General features: G+C 38.7%; 3 protein-coding genes across 5 annotated transcripts in view; all 3 read right to left on the bottom strand.

The window, feature by feature from the left end:
- LOC148717080 (uncharacterized) overlaps positions 1-23,552 on the bottom strand; it is a 68,828-nt gene that overhangs the window by 9,497 nt on the left and 35,779 nt on the right. The gene's annotated exons all lie outside the window — the stretch shown is intronic.
- On the bottom strand, positions 798-12,349 carry LOC111334542 (uncharacterized). 3 transcript variants are annotated; one of them, XM_088745193.1, is made up of 5 exons: positions 12,206-12,346; positions 3,747-4,122; positions 2,982-3,266; positions 2,355-2,406; positions 798-1,975 (listed from the first exon to the last, which is right to left on the bottom strand). In XM_088745193.1, exons 2-5 carry the CDS (start codon positions 4,120-4,122, stop codon positions 1,969-1,971), a joined length of 720 nt encoding a protein of 239 aa, XP_088601319.1. In that variant the 5' UTR covers positions 12,206-12,346; the 3' UTR covers positions 798-1,968. The 3 variants fall into 3 exon arrangements, with proteins under 3 accessions (XP_088601319.1, XP_088601317.1, XP_088601318.1); XM_088745191.1 differs by lacking the exon at positions 2,355-2,406 and having other exon boundaries at positions 12,206-12,349; XM_088745192.1 differs by lacking the exons at positions 2,355-2,406; positions 12,206-12,346 and adding an exon at positions 9,545-9,610.
- On the bottom strand, positions 13,377-22,769 carry LOC148717084 (uncharacterized). Its single transcript, XM_088745194.1, has 5 exons — positions 22,618-22,769; positions 17,055-17,256; positions 16,014-16,298; positions 14,472-14,523; positions 13,377-14,074 (listed from the first exon to the last, which is right to left on the bottom strand). The coding sequence occupies exons 1-5, from the start codon at positions 22,627-22,629 to the stop codon at positions 14,062-14,064; spliced, it is 564 nt and encodes a 187-aa protein (XP_088601320.1). The 5' UTR covers positions 22,630-22,769; the 3' UTR covers positions 13,377-14,061.

Raw genomic sequence — 23,552 nt, 5'->3', positions numbered from 1 at the left:
TCCGTGCGTGTGTATGTGTGTGTTTGTGCGGTGTGTGTATGCGTGCGTGCGTGCGTGTGTGTGTGTGTGTCTGTGTGTGTGTGTGTGTGTGTGTGTGTGTGTGTAAGGGTAGCCAACTCTTCGACTTACCTCTGAGAGTACCTCCAAACCAATGGCTCATCAGCTGGTTTGACGATATTTGCGCCAATTACCACGATTGCGAAGACCAGTGGTTTATCCAGCACCATGAGCAGTACGTCAATCATTCCAAGCAGCAGTAACTTTTTAAGCTCGGCTCAGGGTGCAAATGTGGACAATGCCTCAAATAAGCGTCACAGTTCAGAAGCGTCTCAGCTGCTAGAAACTCAAATAATTCCAAGTCAGAGTCTTCTCCGGGACTTAATTTTTCTGAATTGAGGTTTCCTACACTGCGCAGGCGTGCCAGGAGCGATGATCCTCAGGATATAGGAAGTTTAAGGAGTTCTGTTCAGTTTGGCAAAAAAAGAAAAAGCGTACAGTCAATTAAGAAGAAGCTCTAGTACTACTAGTATGGGGGATCTCATCAACGACAGCTTAGCAGGGCCTTCAGGGGACGCTTCTGAAGGGGGCTGTTTTAGTCTTCTTCGTCGTGGGTTCTCCTGTCAAATCTCTTCCTAAATTTAAGGAAGTCGAGTGCTCATATCACGACGCTCCGACGAAGGGCTAAATTATTTCGTTACTCCCACCGACACAGCCCCAAACAGTTTCTTTCGAAACTATCAGCCTTTATTCATTTGCTCATATCACTAGACTGACTTATAAGGAAGGATTCCAAAAACTTCTCCTCTTTAAACACTTTTAATGATAAATTGATACACTCCCCAGCTTTACAAACATATTTCTTTACAAAGTTGAACTTTTCAACAAAACTTTAAAATAAGCTTAATAGTTACCTTCAAAGTTAGCTGAGCTGCGCACGAGCAGCTCATGATACTCACTGTAGATACAACAGAACACAGCGGTAAAATGAATGCGCATGCTCTGCTACTCGAATTATTTGAGCTTTTAGGACTAACGGTTTTTCTATTGCAAACATACGCTGAGTGGGTTTTTCAGCCGAGACAACAAACTTTTTCTCCGGGGGCTTTGCCTACTGAAAGAGGTGGCAAGAAGTGCTAAAGCGATAACAGGCGCTACGATAATCACTGTAGACACAACAGAACATAGCGGCAAAATAAGTGCGCATGCTCCGCTACCTGACTCGAATTATTTGAGCTTCCTAGGGTTAACGGGTTTTTCAGCCGAGACACCAAACTTTTCTCAGGGGGTTTGCCAACTAAAGGAGATGGCAAGAGGTGCTATAGCGATAACAGGCGCTACGAACTTCTGAACGGCTGCAGAACTTCAGTCACTAAATTCACACCTGTTACCAAACCCTTTTTTCTTTGAGTGCGATATATGGGGTTTGACAACAGTTTTCCTGAAATTAGCAACCTTATCTGTTTTGATCCGGGCCTATCCCCATGAATTGAAAGCAAACAATAAAAATTTTAAAAATGCTTCTATTTTGCCTCGATAGTGTTACTATGGAAATATTGTCGTTCCTATTCCTTTGCACGCCTAAATTTCTCGCGAGTTACAAGCATACGCACTCATTTTGCCACTGTGTCTTCACTCTATTGTCGCATTTGATCGAGAAGATAGTGTGAACTACAAATTACATTTCTTAACATCGTCGTTTTGAAGTATTTAGACATCGATGAAAAGATTTGATTGCACTATCTCTGTTTACACTCGATTTCTATCACTATCAGTCGTGGTGTCTAGTTTCTCTGCAGAAAACCTTTCACTCTAATGATTGCTTATAAAATCCTTTGGCTTTTATCTATTAAACTTCCGTGAAATACAATTATAATTTTTCTATGTCTTTACTCCTGCAAAACTGAAATTACGTTAATTTTTCTTGCCGGAAACTTCAAGTTTTTCAAGGCCGATGGATCACAGAGTCTGTTATAACCTACAAAATAAAAATACAAATAATTAGCACCTATACAAGCCATGTCCTACTTCTTTCCACAAGCTGGGCGACCTGTTTTACAATTCTATTATGATAGACGAGACGTGACGTCATGACCGCTAAGATGGACGACGCCATCTTGGATTTTTAAAGAAAATTGGATTTTCTTTGAGTTGCATGGAAATGTGACGAGTAAAGTTTGTAAAATTTATCAGAAATAGCTCTTGGAGACAAATGAACAGCTGAAGCAAATGAAAGTTTCTGTGGTAAAATTGCTTGTTAAGATTACATTGACTTAATGATGTCAAACAGTTGTTACGTTGATCGAATAACTTTCAATGGGTTTTCATGAAAGCTCGAGTAAGTGAGAAGTACTTACATTCTGACAACGAGGCCAGATGCAAAAATGAACACGACGTGTGGATACAACACTAAAGAAAAAAAGGACAGGTTTTTGTTAAAATCAGGAATTTCTCTTGTGGAGAGTACTGCACTTGTAAAGCATAGGTTATCGGTTCAACTCCCGTTATGTCAGTAAAGGAGTCAAGTTAAGTTGTCACTTCCTTGGAATAGTCCCAGAAAAGTATAACTAAATAAATTAGTTTGCTTTATGAGATAGAGCAAATTTCAACTGAGTGTCGAAAGTGATTCGAAATCGCGTTGGGTTTTGCTTTACTTCGCTCTCTGATTGGTCCAGAAGACTCGCGCCACTCTCTCGACCAATCAGATGCAAAACTGAAACCAATCACGACTAGGTCGCCCACGTTTTTTCGCGCTTTAGACTATTTGGTTGGTTTTTCTTTGAGTTCTCATTGGCTCTTGAGGGTATTTTCCTTCCTTCTGATTGGTTGTTGTGATTACTCTGGTTTTGGTTGTACGACACTCAGTCGAAAAGCGCTCCAGTTGCGTCGTGTATTTTTTTACTGTCAGGTTTGATTACACTACAACATCTCCTAGTCTTCAAATTATTTGAAACAACTTTTTTTAGAGTTAAACTAAAACTAACCTGAGCCGGAGGCTTGGCAAACGACTTTACATTCTTTTACAGATTTCAAGTGTTCTTTCTCAAAGTACGTGAAATTCTTCTTCACCTCAGCACAGCCATACATTTTATTGGCCAAAGTAACGTAATCACAGCTGGTACCATTGAACTTGTCCCGGTCGCATTTCTTGTCGTCGCTACCTTTTATTTTGATGTTACATGACATGGTCACTGTAATGGTTCCTCCATTGCTGCAAGATGTGCAATGTGGTAACGAGTACTCAGTCCCTGAACCTATGCTGAAAGACGCTGAGAAAATAATGCGAAAAGAATTTACAAAATATTGCATTTTTAATTATGGCAGTTACGTCACAATTCTAAGTTTGCGTCGACAAATACGAATAAAGATTCACCGTATCTTCCCCTTGATAATTAGCCTGTTATCACGAATCCCATGGGAGACAGGAGCCAGCTATTCTCTAAGCTTGGCCCCCTCATCAAGTGATGAAAAGCTATGAAATTATTATTCGGTGAAACGCCCGATCAACGTCCGGGTTGAAAGATATACATATTTTTAACATTGGAAACGACACTGATGCCGAAAATTTCACACAAAAGCAAAAAATTAAATGATCTAAAGAAGAAAACGTGAAAAAGGAAGAATAAAAGTAAGAAAAAAAATTGAAAATTAAAAAAAAAACCTTCTAGAGAAACGTGCTCCTAGAACCCCAAATTCCAAACTTTCCCATCCTGTTAAATTTCCATTCTGTCGTCCTTGATTTTTCTTACCATTTTGCATGGTGGACATGGAAGATGATGTTGTGACAGGCGTATTTGTAATGCGTGCATAAGCACTTGATGAGTTGGACGCTTTCGTTGAGGTTGGTACACCTGTGGCTGCAGTGGACTTTGTCCCCACTGTTATTGTTGTGGTAGAAACTGCAGTCATTGCATACGTTTTGGAAACAGCTGTTGTTGATCCATTTGCCCGTGTTGTCATAATATAGCTTGTCTGTGCTGTCATAGTTGAGTTTGCCTGTGCTGTTATATATGAGCTTGCCTGCGCCGGCGGTGTGGACGTATTTATTGATGAATTTGAAGCATTTGCGTGTTGCAGGCAACATATTAAAAATAATGCAAACGTCAGGCGGCGAGGGAAAGTCATCTGACAAAGAGAAAGCAAAAGTATTGCAATTAACTCATGGTAAAATACACAAAGAGCAAAATTTAAAATACTGTGAGCAACAGGCGAATGTTTACAAGGAGATATGAGTGGGGAGTTGTGAATTGTACTAACATGGAAAGAATTGCAAGGGTCTCATAAAATCTCACTAAACTAGACTGATGAAATAAATGCTGGTGACGTCAGCCCAAAGGAAGAATTTGTCTTGCGTAACAAGGCTTGAAAAGGTGGCAATTGTACCCCAAGCCTGGCAGAGGCCATCAAATTAATTTCATGATAAAAATATAAAAAGCCTAACGGACTTTTGAAAAAGCCGGAAAAAACGCTGGATAAAGAACCTCCGAGAGTTTGTGCGGTGTGTGTATGCGTGCGTGCGTGCGTGCGTGTGTGTGTGTGTGTGTGTGTGTAAGGGTAGCCAACTCTTCGACTTACCTCTGAGAGTACCTCCAAACCAATGGCTCATCAGCTGGTTTGACGATATTTGCGCCAATTACCACGATTGCGAAGACCAGTGGTTTACCCAGCACCATGAGCAGTACGTCAATCATTCCAAGCAGCAGTAACTTGTTAAGCTCGGCTCAGGGTGCAAATGTGGACAATGCCTCAAATAAGCGTCACAGTTCAGAAGCGTCTCAGCTGCTAGAAACTCAAATAATTCCAAGTCAGAGTCTTCTCCGGGACTTAATTTTTCTGAATTGAAGTTTCCTACACTGCGCAGGCGTGCCAGGAGCGATGATCCTCAGGATATAGGAAGTTTAAGGAGTTCTGTTCAGTTTGGCAAAAAAAGATAAAGCGTACAGTCAATTAAGAAGAAGCTCTAGTACTACTAGTATGGGGGATCTCATCAACGACAGCTTAGCAGGGCCTTCAGGGGACGCTTCTGAAGGGGGCTGTTTTAGTCTTCTTCGTCGTGGGTTCTCCTGTCAAATCTCTTCCTAAATTTAAGGAAGTCGTGTGCTCATATCACGACGCTCCGACGAAGGGCTAACGCTCGAAACGTCAGCTTTTGTAATCATTACGGTGGCTAATTTACCATTTCAACTTTGTTGATATATCCAAATTATTTCGTTACTCCCACCGACGCAGCCCCAAACAGTTTCTTTCGAAACTATCAGGCTTTATTCATTTGCTCATATCACTAGACTGACTTATAAGGAAGGATTCCAAAAACTTCTCCTCTTTAAACACTTTTAATGATAAATTGATACACTCCCAGGCTTTACAAACATATTTCTTTACAACGTTGAAATTTTCAACAAAACTTTAAAATAAGCTTAATAGTTAGCTTCAAAGTTAGCTGAACTGCGCACGAGCAGCTCATGATACTCACTGTAGATACAACAGAACACAGCGGTAAAATGAATGCGCTTGCTCCGCTACTCGAATTATTTGAGCTTTTAGGACTAACGGTTTTTCTATTGCAAACATAAGCTGAGCGGGTTTTTCAGCCGAGACAATAAACTTTTTCTCCGGGAGCTTTGCCTACTGAAAGAGGTGGCAAGAAGCGCTAAAGCGATAAAAGGCGCTACGATAATCACTGTATACACAACAGAACATAGCGGCAAAATGAGTGCGCATGCTCCGCTACCAGACTCGAATTATTTGAGCTCCCTTGGGCTAACGGGTTTTTCAGCCGAGACACTTTTCTCCGGGGGTTTGCCAACTAAAGGAGATGGCAAGAAGTGTTATAGCGATAACAGGCGCTACGAACTTCTGAACGGCTGCTGAACTTCAGTCACTAAATTCACACCTGTTACCAAAACCCTTTTTTCTTTGAGTGAGATATATGGGGTTTGACGACAGCTTTCCTGAAAACAGCAACCTTATCTGTTTTGATCTGGGCCTATCCCCATGAATTGAAAGCAAACAATAAAAATTTTAAAAATGCTTCCATTTTGCCTCGATAGTGTTACTATGGAAATATTGTCGTTCCTATTCCTTTGCACGCCTAAATTTCTCGCGAGTGACAAGCATACGCACTCATTTTGCCACTGTGTCCTCACTCTATTTTCGCATTTGATAGAGAAGATAGTGTGAACTACAAATTACATTTCTTAACATTGTCGTTTTGAAGTATTTATACATCGATAAACAGATTTGATTGCACTATCTCTGTTTACACTCGATTTCTATCCCTATCAGTCGTGGTGTCTAGTTTCTCTGCAGAAAACCTTTCACTCTAAGGATTGCTTATAAAATCCTTTGGCTTTTATCTATTAAACTTCCGTGAAGTACAATTATAATTTTTCTATGTCTTTACTCCTGCAAAACTGAAATGACGTTAATTTTTCTTGCCGGAAACTTCAAGTTTTTCAAGGCCGATGGATCACAGAGTCTGTTATAACCTACAAAATAAAAATACAAATAATTAGCACCTATACAAGCCATGTCCTACTTCTTTCCACAAGCTGGGCGACCTGTTTTATAATTCTATTATGATAGACGAGACGTGACGTCATGACCGTTAAGATGGACGACGCCATCTTGGATTTTTAAAGAAAATTGGATTTTCTTTGAGTTGCATGGAAATGTGAGGAGTAAAATTTGTCAATATTTATCAGAAATAGCTCTTGGAGACAAATGAACTGCTAAAGCAAATGAAAGTTTCTGTGGTAAAATTGCTTATTAAGATTACATTGACTTAATGATGTCAAACAGTTGTTACGTTGATCGAATAACTTTCAATGGGTTTTCATGAAAGCTCGAGTAAGTGAGAAGTACTTACATTCTGACAACGAGGCCAGATGCAAAAATGAACACGACGTGTGGATACAACACTAAAGAAAAAAAGGACAGGTTTTTGTTAAAATCAGGAATTTCTCTTGTGGAGAGTACTGCACTTGTAAAGCATAGGTTATCGGTTCAACTCCCGTTATGTCAGTAAAGGAGTCAGGTTAAGTTGTCACTTCCTTGGAATAGTCCCAGAAAAGTATAACTAAATAAATTAGTTTGCTTTATGAGATAAAGCAAATTTCAACTGAGTGTCGAAAGTGATTCGAAATCGCGTTGGGTTTTGCTTTACTTCGCTCTCTGATTGGTCCAGAAGACTCGCGCCACTCTCTCGACCAATCAGATGCCAAACGGAAACCAATCACGACTAGGTCGCCCACGTTTTTTCGCGCTTTAGACTATTTGGTTGGTTTTTCTTTGAGTTCTCATTGGCTCTTGAGGGTATTTTCCTTCCTTCTGATTGGTTGTTGTGATTACTCTGGTTTTGGTTGTACGACACTCAGTCGAAAAGCGCTCCAGTTGCGTCGTGTATTTTTTTACTGTCAGGTTTGATTACACTGCAACATCTCCTAGTCTTCAAATTATTTGAAACAACTTTTTTTAGAGTTAAACTAAAACTAACCTGAGCCGGAGGCTTGGCAAACGACTTTACATTCTTTTACAGATTTCAAGTGTTCTTTCTCAAAGTACGTGAAATTCTTCTTCACCTCAGCACAGCCATACATTTTATTGGCCAAAGTAACGTAATCACAGCTGGTACCATTGAACTTGTCCCGGTCGCATTTCTTGTCGTCGCTACCTTTTATTTTGATGTTACATGACATGGTCACTGTAATGGTTCCTCCATTGCTGCAAGATGTGCAATGTGGTAACGAGTACTCAGTCCCTGAACCTATGCTGAAAGACGCTGAGAAAATAATGCGGAAAGAATTTACAAAATATCGCATTGTTAATTATAGCAGTTACTTCACAATTCTAAGTTTGCGTCGACAAATACGAATAAAGATTCACCGTATCTTCCCCTTGATAATTAGCCTGTTATCACGAATCCCATGGGAGACAGGAGCCAGCTATTCTCTAAGCTTGGCCCCCTCATCAAGTGATGAAAAGCTATGAAATTATTATTTGGTGAAACGCCCGATCAACGTCCGGGTTGAAAGATATACAGATTTTTAACATTGGAAACGATACTGATGCCGACAATTTCACACAGAAGCAAAAAATTAAATGATCTAAAGAAGAAAACGTGAAAAAGGAAGAATGAAGGTAAGAAAAAAAAATTGAAAATTAAAAAAAAACCTTCTAGAGAAACGTGCTCCTAGAACCCCAAATTCCAAACTTTCCCATCCTGTTAAATTTCCATTCTGTCGTCCTTGATTTTTCTTACCATTTTGCATGGTGGACATGGAAGATGATGTTGTGACAGGCGTATTTGTAATGCGTGCATAAGCACTTGATGAGTTGGACGCTTTCGTTGAGGTTGATACAACTGTGGCTGCAGTGGACTTTGTCCCCACTGTTATTGTTGTGGTAGAAACTGCAGTCATTGCACACGTTTTGGAAACAGCTGATGTTGATCCATTTGCCTGTGTTGTCATAATACAGCTTGTCTGTGCTGTCATAGTTGAGTTTGTCTGTGCTGTCATGTATGAGCTTGCCTGCGTCGACGGTGTGGACGTTTTTATTGATGAAGTTGAAGCATTTGCGTGTTGCAGGCAACATATTAAAAATAATGCAAACGTCAGGCGGCGAGGGAAAGTCATCTGACAAAGAGAAAGCAAAAGTATTGCAATGAACTCAAGGTAAAATACACAAAGAGCAAAATTTAAAATACGGTGAGCAACAGGCGAATGTTTACAAGGAGATATGAGTGGGGAGTTGTGAATTGTACTAACACGAAAAGAATTGTTGCAAGGGTCTCATAAAATCTCAATAAACTTGACTGATGAAATAAATGCTGGTGACGTCAGCCCAAAGGAAGAATTTGTCTTGCGTAACAAGGCTTGAAAAGGTGGGTGGCAATTGTACCCCAAGCCTGGCAGAGGCCATCAAATTAATTTCATGATAAAAATATAAAAAGCCTAACGGACTTTTGAAAAAGCCGGAAAAAACGCTGGATAAAGAACCTCCGAGAGTTTCGGCTTGGATTGTCTGTAGACACATCAAACGTCTCGCAAATATTTAATTTTTTTGGATCACGCTACGAATATTCAATTCATTTCGGATTATGCATTTCTTACAAGTGCACCTGTGAGGACACAGCCTTGAAACTTTCGAAACCATAGTAACTGCACTCGCTTACGCACTCTAAATCGTTGCCGTTTTGCTTCCACGAAAGCAGCTCATCTCTAAAGCTGTGTTTTCATTCGATATTACTGATGTTAAAATAAGCTGAATAATGCTTAGGGTACTAAAAAACTCAGCACATGGTCTTACTCAGCCACGAAATCTCTTTAACACAGTTGGCCGCTCCCGCTCATGTAAATGTTTCATAAACATGCACATTGAAATTACGGCGTTGTAAAATGGCTATGTATTTTAGTTACAGGAATTTATTTGCCACCCAAAAGAACTGCGTCAGTCAATTTTAAAACAGTTTTTCAACGATCACAAAAATAACGTAAAAAGAAAAAGAATCACAGAAAATCATGAAGAAAACTTTAAATGGTACAACCTCACAAAGAAGACTCCGTGATGGTTTACCTCAAACCGAACACTTCGTTGCAATTCTTTGAGAAGCGTTAACTTCGTGAGTACAAGCAACACGAGTTAAGCTCCTTGCAGGTGTTGTCTCTAATAAGCTTATTAGAACCGTACTGAATATTGATTTGCTGATGGACCCTTAGGAAATTATATGAGGCACCTGTAATATTTACTTAGCCCTTTGGATATGTCGACTTTGTTTGTGCAGATTAGACCTTGATGAACCAATGTAAAAAGTATGTTTTTCACTCGATAACATCTCGAAGAAAATAATCTTTTAAGTTTCCCTCTTTCGCTAACAGCGCTTTTGTATTCAGTTTTTTTTTGTTTAAGTTTCTTGACGGTGATTGCGACATTATTCATCTTTAAGAAGAACAAATGTCATTGACACATGTGAAAATTAACATTTATTTCTCAACATGCAACGCTTGCTTCATCAAAATTATCAGCTAGTACTTTATCAAGATGGATTTTGTATAAATGAGCCGAAATAGTTTTGTCTTCCTGATTAACCGAATTGCCGCAAATCGAACTGAGCTTTTGTTAAGTCAACCATTTTTCGGCTGTCTTTATTAATTAATTAATTCGGGTTCTATTCGAGAATTCAAGTCAAGCATTTGAATTGCTGTTCCTGTCCCTGCTAATTTATATGCAAAAATTTCAGCATGCCATGCGCAACGCAGTAAATAGCTAACGACCCTGCTTCGAGAGAGTATTTATCTCTATTCACAAGGCGCATCAATCAAATTCCAATTGTGGCTTGGCACGAAACATTCAAAAAAGCGGAAGTTGTCGACAGCCCACTTGCAGCCTCAGTTTCGAGATGCGCCTGTTTTTTTTCTTTCACCGCCTTCGCCAGTAGACTTTGAGCTCGTTTCCAGTCCTTATTCGTGTAACCAGGTCAAGACCAGATTGACGTAATTTAGCTCTCGGGTCATTTCGCAATATTTGCCATACTGATATGCTAATGAAAAAAAAATTAATTTTGAACGGATGAAGCAATAGAAATAAATTCTAAAGCCGATTAAGGCGATCAAATGAGTTGATGCCAAAAGTTTTGCATGATCGTTAGCACGGATCGAGCACAGTGTTATCTGGAACTTTGGAAATTCAATTACGACGATCTGCTTCATTCCTGTCCTGCTGATATGCTTATGAAGACAAATTTGAGATTGGAACAAAAGATAGGTCAAAATGAATGAATAAATTAATTAATTTTCCTGCGAATGTGGTCAAATAAACTGATGCCACCAGTTTTGCATACACCACAAGAAGTGTAACAGCTGCTGGCGATCCCGACAAAATTAACCTAGCTTTTGTGATAGCAATACCGCATTAAGCGAACCTTTGTAAGTAATAATGAAACACAAAGGTATAGTTGACGGGATTTCTGCGACCAAATTCCAGTCTCTTTTACTCTTTCATTACACCAGAAAAATAAAGAATCGAAAAAATAAATAAATAAAAAATCAAGATGAAAAAGAAATGATCCCAAAAATAAAAATAATCCATCGGTCGTAATTAAATGTCAGTCAATAGGCGGATTCATGCTGACGCCATTGTTTACATTTTTGCTCATTTGCATACGGCTTTGCGTAAAGAAGGAAGCATGTGAGATACAAATTGACTTCATGCAGCTAAAGAGCTAGAAAACCTTAGTATATGGTGAAATTTTTAGCTCTTTGGGTGAAATATTCAAGGAGAAATAGTCCATCAAAAACTGCAAGATTTCTGGGTGGCAAAAGCGCTAATGAGCTCATACATTCTATGTAAAATTTTGAGTTTTTAAACCGTGTAGCACAAAAAGTATTCAATGCATCAGGCTCGTAATCATTGGCCGAGTTAATCGTACTTTGACCTTTCGATATTCAGAACTGATTTATTTTTAGCTCCATCAGAAACTGAATTGCTTATGCTAATGAGGCAAATGTTGTAAATAAGGATTCCCCTACAGCGAGACGAAAGCGCGCCTTCCTTTCTTCGCGTTGACAGTTGATCAAAATCAAACGAACCGGCTTCTGACCAAACACGAAATTTTATATAGAATACGAACGGGAGGCTTTTTGTCGACGCAGTGGCAGATTCATTCTTAACGCGTTAGAATTTCACCCTTGGGTGAAATCGGTTTTATTTTAGGTGCACAATTTCACTTGTTAAATTTCTCCCAGTGCTGAGAAAATGATCGGAAAACTTTTTCCATCCTAACAATTTTCAGAATAGATCTTGATATATACAGTTTGAAACTGATATCCGATCGTATTCGGGGATGTAAAAGGTCTGTATATAAACCTAACATCAATGATTATCTTTATCAAATCTATCCTAGAGAAAAAGGAATTGCTAAGCCTCGCATTTGATGTCTTCCTCAAAGTGTTTACTTTTCTCAACACCGCATGATTCAGATTGTAGCATTCCTCGCTATGCCTTAGTTTAAGCGCGAGAAAATGTTCATCTCAGAGGTATTGTAAATTACAAAGCCGCAAAGTCAAACAAAGATGCTGATGATTCCTTGAGAAATTATTAAAACGGATGGTGAGTTCATTCGCCAAGCTTTCAAACCGATGAAACTCGACCTTCTGGATGCGAACAATAAATGGACAATACAAAAATGAGCTGAAGTGATGATCTTTACCTTGATATCCGTATAAACGCCTTTTGCGATCAACTGATAAATGTCGTTGAGATATAGAGAAAAACAGCCTTCCCAGTGGGGTAAAATGACCCGAAACTGTCGCAGAACAAAACAGCAATCGCGCTAGTAATAAGTATTTGTCTAATTGTCGCTAAGGAAACACAAAAACAGATATTTCAAACCAATCAGAGGCTGCTTTATTTACAAAAATATTTTCCATGCACGTACGTACGTTCATTATATATTTAATTATATTATATTGTACGCGTGCGATCGAGCGCGCTCGAGTACGCGTACAACCGATTTCCAGGCCTTTTTCGATTTTTTTCTGTCTTTGCATGTTTGAGAGGATTTCGGAAAAACTACGAAGAGATCGAAAGTTTCAGTGCAGTCGAAACTGAAATAATATTCCAGTGAGTAATACAACGAACAGCTGACTACAAACGACGTAAAAGCTTGGCAGAAAAAATAAAAGAAGTATTTCATAGTTTAGTCATGCGCGTGTATGCATTGTTTAAGATATGTATATATATATTTTTTTGTTTTTTGGTTCAGGAAATGAGGTGTGGTTAATTGCAGCTAATTATTAATAAGCAACCTGCTGCTTTTGTTTTCAGTTAGTTAAGAGAAAATAAAATGAATGATTTTAAAGGTATGAGGAAACTTGCCCGTGGTTATTTTGAGTCCCTTAATAAGTATTGCAGTTATTACATACGTAAATAGTGGTGTGCGCTTAACTAGATTGTTGATCACCCAATCATGACAGGACGGAAAATGCGTCCACTGCAAGCACCCTCCTGTTGATGGAACAACGGGAGGTACTTACAGGGCACGCATTTTCCGTCCTGTCATGTTCATCAGGATAGGCTTTTTGAAATTTCATCAGTCTCTCGGAAAACGCTATCTGCATGGAAGAGAGGGGACTGAGGTGACCTTTGTCGTGCCCCACCCAACCTATCTTTCTCACACCCAGATCTCAATCGGTAAAATACCAGCTGGAGACCTCTACCTCTCTACATGGGGAGCAGCCTATTTACATTTTTGTAGCTTCTAAATTTTCTATTTTCTTCTAAATCAAGGGCACTCCATCAAAGTTCTTTCTAAATTCGAAGAAGGCAGGTACGCATATGCATAGCACTAAGAAACTAAAGCAAGAATTCCTAAAAACTCGTCCTCTTTATGAACTTTTAATGATACACGTTATACATAAATACATGTTATACACACCTGTTTCTCTTAACCTTGAACCGTTCCGGTCTACAAAGCTTCAAAGTATTCTTAAAAAGTATTATTAATACAACAAAGGCAGCCAAACTACAGATGAGCCTCCATGATACACACCTACACCTGTTATCACTTTAGCGCTTCATGTCATGGTCTCCTCAGAAAGGAAACTACCTGGAGAAAAATGTTTTGTTGTGTCAGCGGAAATACGCGTGTCAGCTTTGTTCGCAGAGGAAGAGTGATAGTCCTAAAACACTCCAATGGCTCAAGTAGTGGAGCATGCGCATTCATTTTGCCGCTGTGCTCTCACTCTGTGGTCGCGTTTGATTAAGAAGAGAATGTGAACTGTAAGTCACATATCTTAAAATCGTCGTTTTGATGCATCGATAAAATGACTTTATTACATGCACCATCTCTATTTTCACTCGCTTTCTATCCATGTCAGTTGTGGTGTTTATTTTCTCTACAGAAATACCAGACTTTCGCTATAAGGATTGCTTTTACATAAAATCCCTTGTAACTAGTGAACTTCGATGAAATACAATTTTTTTTTCTATTTTTGGAGTACTCTTAAAAAATGAGACGGACTCAATTTATCTTGCTGGCAACTCCAGATCTTAAAGGCCGGTGGATCACTGCAATAACCTGAGGAAAAAAAAACAAATCAGCACTTTCTTTAAGATGATGCATCAAGAACCGATGAATCCATATTTCAATCCTCCTTAGCTCTGGGACTCGAGGAGTTGGGTCACCTGTGGCGGGAAATTATTTACTTATTATGGAATAAGAGACGTGACGTCATCTAACATGATCATTAAGATGGACGCCTTCTGGATTAATATACAGAAATTTAGATTTTCTTTGCAAGGAAATGTGACGAGTAAGGTTTGCTAATCTTTATCAGACATGTTTGTTGGATACAAATGAACAGCTGAAGCAAATGAAAGATTAAATTAACTTGTTAATGTCCAACAGTTCTTACGTTGATTGAAGAACTTACGCTTGGTTTTAATGAAAGCTTAAGTAAGTGATGATTACTTACCAACCGACAGCGAGAACAGATGACAAAATGAACACCAGGTGTGGAGACAACACTAAAGAAAAAAAAGACAGTTTGGCTTTAAATTTAAGGGTCTCTGGGGGTGTAGAGTAACTTTAGATAGCGAGTGCCTGGAATAAATTAAAAAATAAGTAACTTTATTTTTGTGTCAAAGTACTTTATCATACCAGTTTATTAGAGACACAGTAACAAAGCAAAAATAATACCACTAATCAAAAAAAAATATATTAAATAAAATAAACTTCTAAAATTCTTACAGAAAAATACCAATACTATACTATTAAAAAAGAAATAAAAATATACCGTTACTATTCTATTATATATATATTCCTTGTCTCTACGAGCTGCAGAGAGAACAGGCAGATCCACATTCGTTGCTAATGAAGTTCGAGAGATCCATTTGTCTTCACTAATTTCTTACAATGACTCAGAGTGCTTGCATTTCTTGTGCCCCACAGTAGACAGCGCCATGGTATCGGTCCGAGATACTTTATAGAATGCTTTCCGTACTTTACAGTATTGAAGCGTGGTATTACGAATTATGAGTTCCGAAGGCTATATTGGGTGGTTTGTAGATTGAAAAGATCTGATATGTATGTGGGGCAGATGCCATGCTTAACTTTAAACATGAGAGTAGCTATGTTCTGAAGTCTATGATACAAAGTCAGAAGCTTAGCTTTGTTCAGAAGGTCTTCTTTGGAACTGCATTTATCTTTGAAGACTGCCCTTGGCCCTGAGTTTCTCGAACTGGTTCGGCATGCAATGTGGTTTCTGAAGCATTCTGATGTAACTCTCTAGAACTTTCTAGAACATTCTATCATTCTACGGCAACAAGAAATTAAAAGTAATGTTGAAGTTTCCGGTACCTCTTGGGATGCCTTATATATGTTAGATATATAGCGGTCACAGGCCTTGGGTAGAGAAATTGTTGTTGTCGGAAAAGATCTCGGACTTCTTGGAGAAGCTACTACGAGCTATTGTGGTGTATATTGGAGGTTTGTCCACAGTCAGGAGTTTCGGAAGAGATTTAGAGATAGCAGTCGGTTTGATTTGAGTTTGTATCAGTGTTGACTAAGGATTAATTTAGTAGTGCTCTCAAGTTAAGTTTATAGAAGATTGTGTTGTTCAGTCGCTCCTTTAAAATGATGCGTCGAAAGTAATCCGATACTTTGTTGAGTTTGCTTTACTTCGCTCTGTGATTGGTCCAGAATATCCGCGCCACTCTTTCGACCAATCAGATGCAAAACTAATTTAAAAACTAATCACGACTTGGTCGTCCACGTTTTCCCGCGCTTTAGGCAGTTGGGTTAGTTTCACTTTGAGTTCTCATTGGCTCTTAAAGGTATTTGCTATTCTGAGTGGTTGTTGTGATTACTCTGGTTTTGGTTTCTACGACGCTCAATCAGAAAGCACTCCAGTTGTGTCGGGTATTTTTTTCCTGTTGGTTAAATTATACTGCAATATCTCTGGGTCTTCAAAGGAATGATTTGAAACAAATTTCTTTAGAGTCAAACTAAAACCAACCTGAGCCAGAGGCTGGGCAGACATCATCACAATCTTTTATAATGTTCACTTCTTTATCCACATAGTTTGTGTAATTGTCTTCCACCTGAGCACAGCGATACCCTTTATTGGTCAAAGTAACGTAATCACAGCTGGTTTCCTTGAACTTTTCCTTGTCACATTTCTTGTCGTCGCTACCATTTATCTTGATGCTACATGACATGGTCACTATGATGGTTCCTCCATTGCTGCAAGATTTGCAATCTGGCGAGGAGTACTCGGTTCCAGACCCTATGCTGAAAGACACTGAAAAACATAATTGCCAAGTGAATATACAGAGTATTGTTAATCATAGCAGCTACTTCATAGTTCTAAGTTTGCATTCGTGTTAATCTTCTCCATTGCTATTAATCCTCTTTTTGTTTCAGTTTTACTTCTTTTGTGTTTGTGCGTCCTGGTATCAGTATCATTTCACAGTTTTATTTCTATTTTCGTCTCATTCAAAGAATTTTAATTCGTCCGCGTCGACAAATACGAATTCAAAATTGCTAGTAACTGTTACCACATATTCCGAGAGAGAATGGGGCTGGATTTTCTCTAAACTGGGTCTTTTCTTATATCAGTTATAAAATTAATAAGAGGAATGCATGCTGTCCAATTTTGGAAATAACTGGAGGAAAAAAGATCCTTTGATAGCCAAAATTGGACAGCCTGAAGATGATTTTTTCAACCGACTGTTTTCAAGTTAGACAGTTTAGTCCTATTATAGATACGAACAGTTATGATATAATTATTTAGTGAAACGTCCAGTCGTGGTGTTTTGATAGGTAGATTTTTAACAGTGAAGAAAGTACTGATGCCCAAAATTTCACACAGAAACAGAAAATCAAAAATGAAATCTATTGAAAAGAAGAGGTAAAAAGGAGAATGAAAGCAAGAGAAAAAAATTGATAAAAGGTTCTCGAGGAACACACCCCTCGAACCCAATTCCAACCTTTCCCCATCCTGTTAAATTTCTTTTCTATCGTCCTTGGTTTTTAAGAAAACAAAAAAGTCTCTTACCATTACGCATGGTGGACATGGAGGGTGATGTTGTGACAGACGCCTTTGTTGTTGAATAAGTTGTTGGGATTGATACTGTAGTGGCTGTAGTGGCTGTAGTGGCCGCGATTGTTGATGTACTTTGAGCATGGACATTTGCATACAACGGTTGCATGCAAGATATTAAAAATAGTGCAAACCTCAGGCGGCGAGGGAATGTCATCTGTCAAAGCGAAAGCAAAAAGTATTGCAATTAACTCATGGTAAAAGACACAAAGAGCAAAATTCAATATGCGGTGACCAAGAGGCAAATATTTGCGAGTAGATGTGAGTAGGAAGTTGGGAATTGTACCATCACTGAAAGAGATGCAAGGGTCTTTCAGTGAACTCGACCGATGGAAAAGATTCTGGTGACGTCCTCACGTCAGTCTGAAAAATAAAATGGGTCTTGCATAACAAGACTTCAAAAGCTGCCAATGGTGCACTCAGCCTAGCAGAAGCTAGAGTTTTTAGAAGAGTTTTTAATCATCATATCATACCATCAGGCTAATTTGAAAAAATGCAGAAAAGACTCAAGACTTACGATAATATTATTAATAATAATAATTTATTAATTTCTGGTGCGCTTTTTTACATGTAATGATCAAAAGCGCATACATATATATAATGGAACTCTCAGGCCTAGAAAGGTGCACCGCGCCAGTAGGATCAATAAAGATTCGCAGTCCAAACCTCACAGCCAACACGAACGTAGAAAGTTTAAAATTGCGAGGATGGACAACTTCTGACGTAAAAAATATAAAAAATTTTAATAAAAAACGTTTCGGTCAGAGACCTTCTTCAGTTATTTACAACTTTCGAAATAAAAAAAGAGCATTAAATAGGATCGAAGTGCTAATGATTACGTAATTACAGATAACGACTAATGAACTGGTGCTAATAAACAAAAAACCTAATTACGAAGAAAGCAATGGACAAAACACAAGAAACAAACCCTGAAAACTAAGAGATAAGAATACTTTATATTAGGCGCTACTAATTGATCGTTCAAAGGCCCTTTTCTTGGATTTTGTCGGCCCTTTAGGTGCGGATTGGACTCAGAGGCCCTGCCAAGGGATCTTATTATGATTAGTATCATTTAAGGGCCCCTCTAGGGATTTTGTTGCTAATTTTCCCTTTCGGGCTCCAAAGGCCTTATTTTGGGACTTTGTTACGGTTTACAGTTGTAGTAAAAAGTGGGCCTTCCCTTTTTTAATGTTCGCCGCATTGCTTCTTTGCAATTGATTACGCCACTCATATTAACATATGTAGTATTCTTATCTCATAGTTTTTAGGGTTTGTTTCTTGTATTTTGTCCATTGCTTTCTTTGTAATTAGGTTTTTTGTTTATTAGCACCAGTTCATTAGTCGTTATCTGTAATTACGTAATCATTAGCACTTCGATCCTATTTAATGCTCTTTTTTTATTTCAAAACTTGTAAATAACTGAAAAAGGTCTCTGACCGAAACGTTTTTTAATTAATATTTTTTATATTTTTTACGTCAGAAGTTGTTCATCCTCGCAATTTTTTAAACTTTATATATATATATATATATATATAATCGCACAGGATGGAACTTTAGAAATTCAACTAATTAATAGCACGTCGAATTGCCCATGGGTGTACGCTGCCGACGTGAGTAATTACGAAGACTAGTTTTCGCGTACTTGTTTTTTCTGGTCACGTCAGTCGTTTTCGATCAAAGGGAGTTCTTTTACTACAATATATCAATGTTACGTTATAAAACAAATTGGAAACACCACAGCTACCGCTTCGTGCCACTGTTACGCTTCTTTCGTGCATAGCAACTTCCCTCGTGCATCCATAACTCAATAATGTCTGCTGTGGGAACATAGCGATGGAACACTGCGCATGCACGATAAGTGAAAAACTAGAAGAGGGATTTATGAACACGTGTTTAGCAAAAAGTAAGGAGGAAAAGGTGAAATTCCTAACAATTCTAATGCGTGAGATAGGTGAAAGAGGTATTTTTTGGAAAACTAGTAAATCTTGGTCTAATTGTATTGTGAGGTATCCTAACTGCTTCGTTTCGGTGATGAGGGCAACTAAATAACAGAACCTTGCCGTTCTCATTATATTTTCCGCTGTAAACGCAGACCTGCCATCGTCGCAATTGTCTTGTAAGACTCTGGTTCTTCCTTTTTTAACATATTTCCCTCGGTGTTTACCGATAACTCCACCATGAACACAACAAAGAATAACTTTTGTCAGCACGGCAAAAGCTTACGGACGACTTCATCACGCCGCCGTGCAAACTTAAAAAAAGGACGAGAGTGTTAATTACCACAATATGGGTTTAGTCTGGAAAAACAATGTGTGTAAGTCTCAGCCTTAGAAACTTCAAACTTTCCTTAGAAACTGCGTAAAATTACGTCTCACCTAGATTCTCCATGCTCGCAATAACAAATTATCGATCCCAAGTGCGCATGCATAATCATTTGACCGCTGTGTTACGCTGAAGTGTTTGCCATTTGTTAATGGGCGTTTAATACCATTAGAAAGTGAGGTTTACCAATCGATTGCTCGGAATTTCACAGCTCCATGGTTCTTCTGAGTCGAAACAGAGCTATGTGTTTGGATCAATCCACCCGGCTTTCATATTTACACATTAATTTAGTTGTAGCTCAACTAGTTTTTGTGTAATGAACGCTAAATTTAAGCCTTTGTTTTAAGTGATAAGCCTCTACTCTATCTAATTCGCCAATTCGTTGCTTAGCAATACGTCACTAGCCCTTACACGTATGGCGCGTTTTTAGTGTCAAAATTCAAAACCTCGTGTCAGACTTGCTATTTTTCTATTCAAACTTCTTGTTTGACAATTCAGATACGCTATTTTTTTTACTGAAACATCCATTGTTTCAATTCAAAGCATTATTTCTTCGATTCAGTGATACTGTTTTTCTATTCAAACGTGCAATCCTTCGTTTAAAAAATGTTTTTCTACTACCCAAACATTCAGTCGTCTAATTCAAACATGCTATTGTGCACTTCAAATTTTCAATCTCGTAATTCAAAAGAGTCAGTTCCGCAAGTAAAAATGCTATCCTTCTATTCCAATATGTAATTCTTTACCGCAAACCTTCTACTCGTCAATTCAAATACACTATTCGCCAGTTTAAACAGGCTTTTTATCCACAGAAACACGCAATCCTTCATTTTGAAACAATCGTTCTGCAATTCAAACACTCTACTCTTCAATTCAAACCGGCAATTCTTCCATTCCAACGCTTAATCTTTTAGGTCAGATCTGCTGTTCGACTATGGAGACATCCAGTTGTTTAATTTGGTAACCCTATTCATCGCTTCAAATATTCGAACTCCATTTCCAAACATTCAATTATTCAGTGCGAACATGATACTCGTTATTTCCAATACGCAATCCTTCAATTCAAACATTCAAACTTTCAACGCAAACACGCTGTTCTTCGTCGTCACCTGGAAACTAGCCCGGCCACGCATGCGTATTGGGAAGAAAGGCTAGGAAAAAGAATACGACCCTTATAGCAGGAACGGTGGAACGGTAGATTGGCGGAAAATGATCCAACTCCTAAAACATGGAGCGGCAGAAAATGGCCCCAAATCCTAAAACACGGAACGGATGTCAAGGCATGTTGCACGAATTTTGTACACAGACACTCAAGCGCTTGGCTCATTCATCTCCACGACGATAACGCGCGTGACTAAAATAAAGTGTTATAAAATAAAGTGTTATCGGAGCGTAAAGGTGGCCAATTTATCATTTCAACTTTGTTGATATATTCAAATTATTTCGTTACCCCCACCGACGCAGCGCCAAACAGTTTCTTTAGAAACTATCAGCCTTTGTAGTTCACCGCTAAATTTTCTCCGGTTCTTATTGGTTTAAATCGATCTCGTGACGCGATAGTGTTCATCCGTGGAGAGACACTATCAGCCCATATAGTGCCCGCCCGCGGAAAATACCCGGATGGATAGTGCCCGTCCGCGGACAATACCTGGATTGATAGTACTCATCCGTGAAAAGTTTTGAATAGTTTGACAGCCGCGAAGTTCGGCAGATCAGAAAAACAGTGACTTTTCAATTCTGACAGGTATAACGTATTATTTAGCCAATGTACGGTTGCGAATTATTGACATTTGTGACAAGCTGTAGGCGCGGAAGTTAATTTAGTGGTGTACAATAAAAACAATAAAGTGTTTATCTATCGGTCTAATAGTTGCCCCTTGGAAATTTGATGTTCTTAAAACTAGCATATTTGCCCGAGAAGCGAAGCTTCGAAGGCAAATATGCTAGTTTTAAGAACATCAAATTTCCGCGGGGCAACTATCAGCCGATAGTTCATCGACAGAAACACTCTATTGTTTAATTATTCATCGGTACTACAAGAGACGAGTACAAGTATCACGTTATATTTGTACTCGTCTACGGCGCTATCTGCACTCTTCTAGGTGTAGTTGAATAATAATGGATCTTACAGCAGACAGCCAAGCCCCAACTTTAAAGGCTTCTTTTACCTTCCCGAATCAAAACGCGTCGGCCAGGTGTGCCATAAATTGCCCTTACAGTAGCCATAAAAGTAGAGTTTAAAAGCGGCTGCCTTTATCAAAAATACCCCCTGAGTAGGCTGACTGGCTCTTAATATCAGTTTTGCTGTCAATACTTAAAAGAAAATGACATATTTCAGCGTACAGACATTGACCTCTTCACGTTCTCCGCAAAGAGGCGTTTGACAATTTCACTGACAGAGAGTTTCTAGCGCCAGAAGTTTACACAATAAATTAAACATTAGCGGAGACTTTGCAAGTTCTGATGTTCCTGCCTCGGGGCTGTTTATTTAGTTCAATTCTTAAAATAGACGGGAAAGTAAAGTATTCATTACAGCACATGCAAATAAAATTCAGTTAAACAGTGAGGAAATAAAAGCATTAGTGTTCGGAGGCGAAGACAGAAATCGAGCAAGCACGTTTATTCGTAACATGGTGAAACGGTAAACTGACTGTAACCACGGTAAACACCAACAACATCCGAAAAATTCCACTAAATAGCAACTTAAAACTTCCAACTGCCTAAAACCTGTAAACGCGATATTTTTAAAAGTTGCGTGTCTCAATACCGCAACACTATCGTGATTAAAAATATAAATCCTAATATCTAATTCGAAACTGATATATCACCTTTCGATGAAGACTGACTCAGATAAACCTAAATTCAATGATTATTTTCATTAGGTTTATCCCAAAGGAAAGTGAATTGCTTAGCCCCACATTTAAGATGTTTCGCTGAAAGTGTTTACTTTTGTTAACACGTACACCGTATGATTCAAGATTAGAAATTCTTTCTTTTGGTGCGCGAAAATGTATATAGGTGTGAAAACTTACGAAGTCGCAGAATCAAATAACAAATACTGATGAATCGTCTAGAAATTATTGTAACAAATGGTGATTTCATTCACTTTAATTTCAAACCGATGAAATGCGAACATTCTTTTACCATAAACAGCAAATGAACGACAGGAATAAATAGGTAAACTGATGAGACCTACCTTTATCTCCATATAAACGGTTTTGCGATCAACTAGCTCTATAAATTGAATGTCGCCGAGATCAAAAGAACCTTTCTGTTGGGTAAAATGACCTGAGACTGTCGCAAGACAAAACGGCAAGCACGGTAATGACTATCAGCCTTACTGTTGCTAAGGTAACGAGAAACAGAAATTTGAACCAATCAGAGGCTGAAATATTTACAGAACGATTTCCAGAGTGCTCCTCTGAGTACGTGTGCGAACTATTTCCAGGAATTTTTTTTTAATTTTTTTTCTTCTATTTTTGCCAGTGTTTAGAGGGTTTTAGAGTGACTACGAATAGATCGAAAGTTTCAACGCAGTCGAATCTGAAATGACTGGGAAGAACTGATAAACCACGGCATGAAAGCTTGGCAGAAGAAATAAAAAAAAGTGTTTTATATTTTATATCATGTGCGTGTTTCGGAGATGCATAGGTTTGACGATACCTGCGCCAATTACCACCACCGCGAAGACCAGTGGTTTACCCAGCACTCCAAGCGTTCTTACACGAACTATTTTGGTCAGGAACTCCAGCGGCAGTAACTTATTAAGCTTGGCTCAGAATGCATGGTAGACGATCCTTCAAATAAGCGTCACAGTTTAAACTCGTCTCAGCTGCTAGAAACTCAAATAATTCCGAGTCAGAGTCTTCCCCGGGGCTTGATTTTTCTGAACTGAAGTTTCCTACACTGCGCAGGCGTGCCAGGAGCGGTGATCCTCAGGAGATGGGAGATTTAAGGAGTTCTGTTCAGTTTGGCAAAAAAAGAAAAAGCGCATAGTCAACTAGAAAGAAGCTCTAGTACCGAAGTATGGAGGATCTCAGCAACGACAGCTGAGCAGGGCCTTCAGAGGACGCTTCGTGGGTTCTCCTGTCAAATCTCTTCCTAAACTTAAGGAAGTCGAGTGCTCACATC

This window comes from Stylophora pistillata, chromosome 14 (genome assembly GCF_964205215.1).
Source record: "Stylophora pistillata chromosome 14, jaStyPist1.2, whole genome shotgun sequence".
Classification (NCBI taxonomy): domain Eukaryota; kingdom Metazoa; phylum Cnidaria; class Anthozoa; order Scleractinia; family Pocilloporidae; genus Stylophora; species Stylophora pistillata.
Note: the sequence above shows the minus strand (reverse complement) of the source record. Positions and strands in the feature narration are given on the sequence as shown.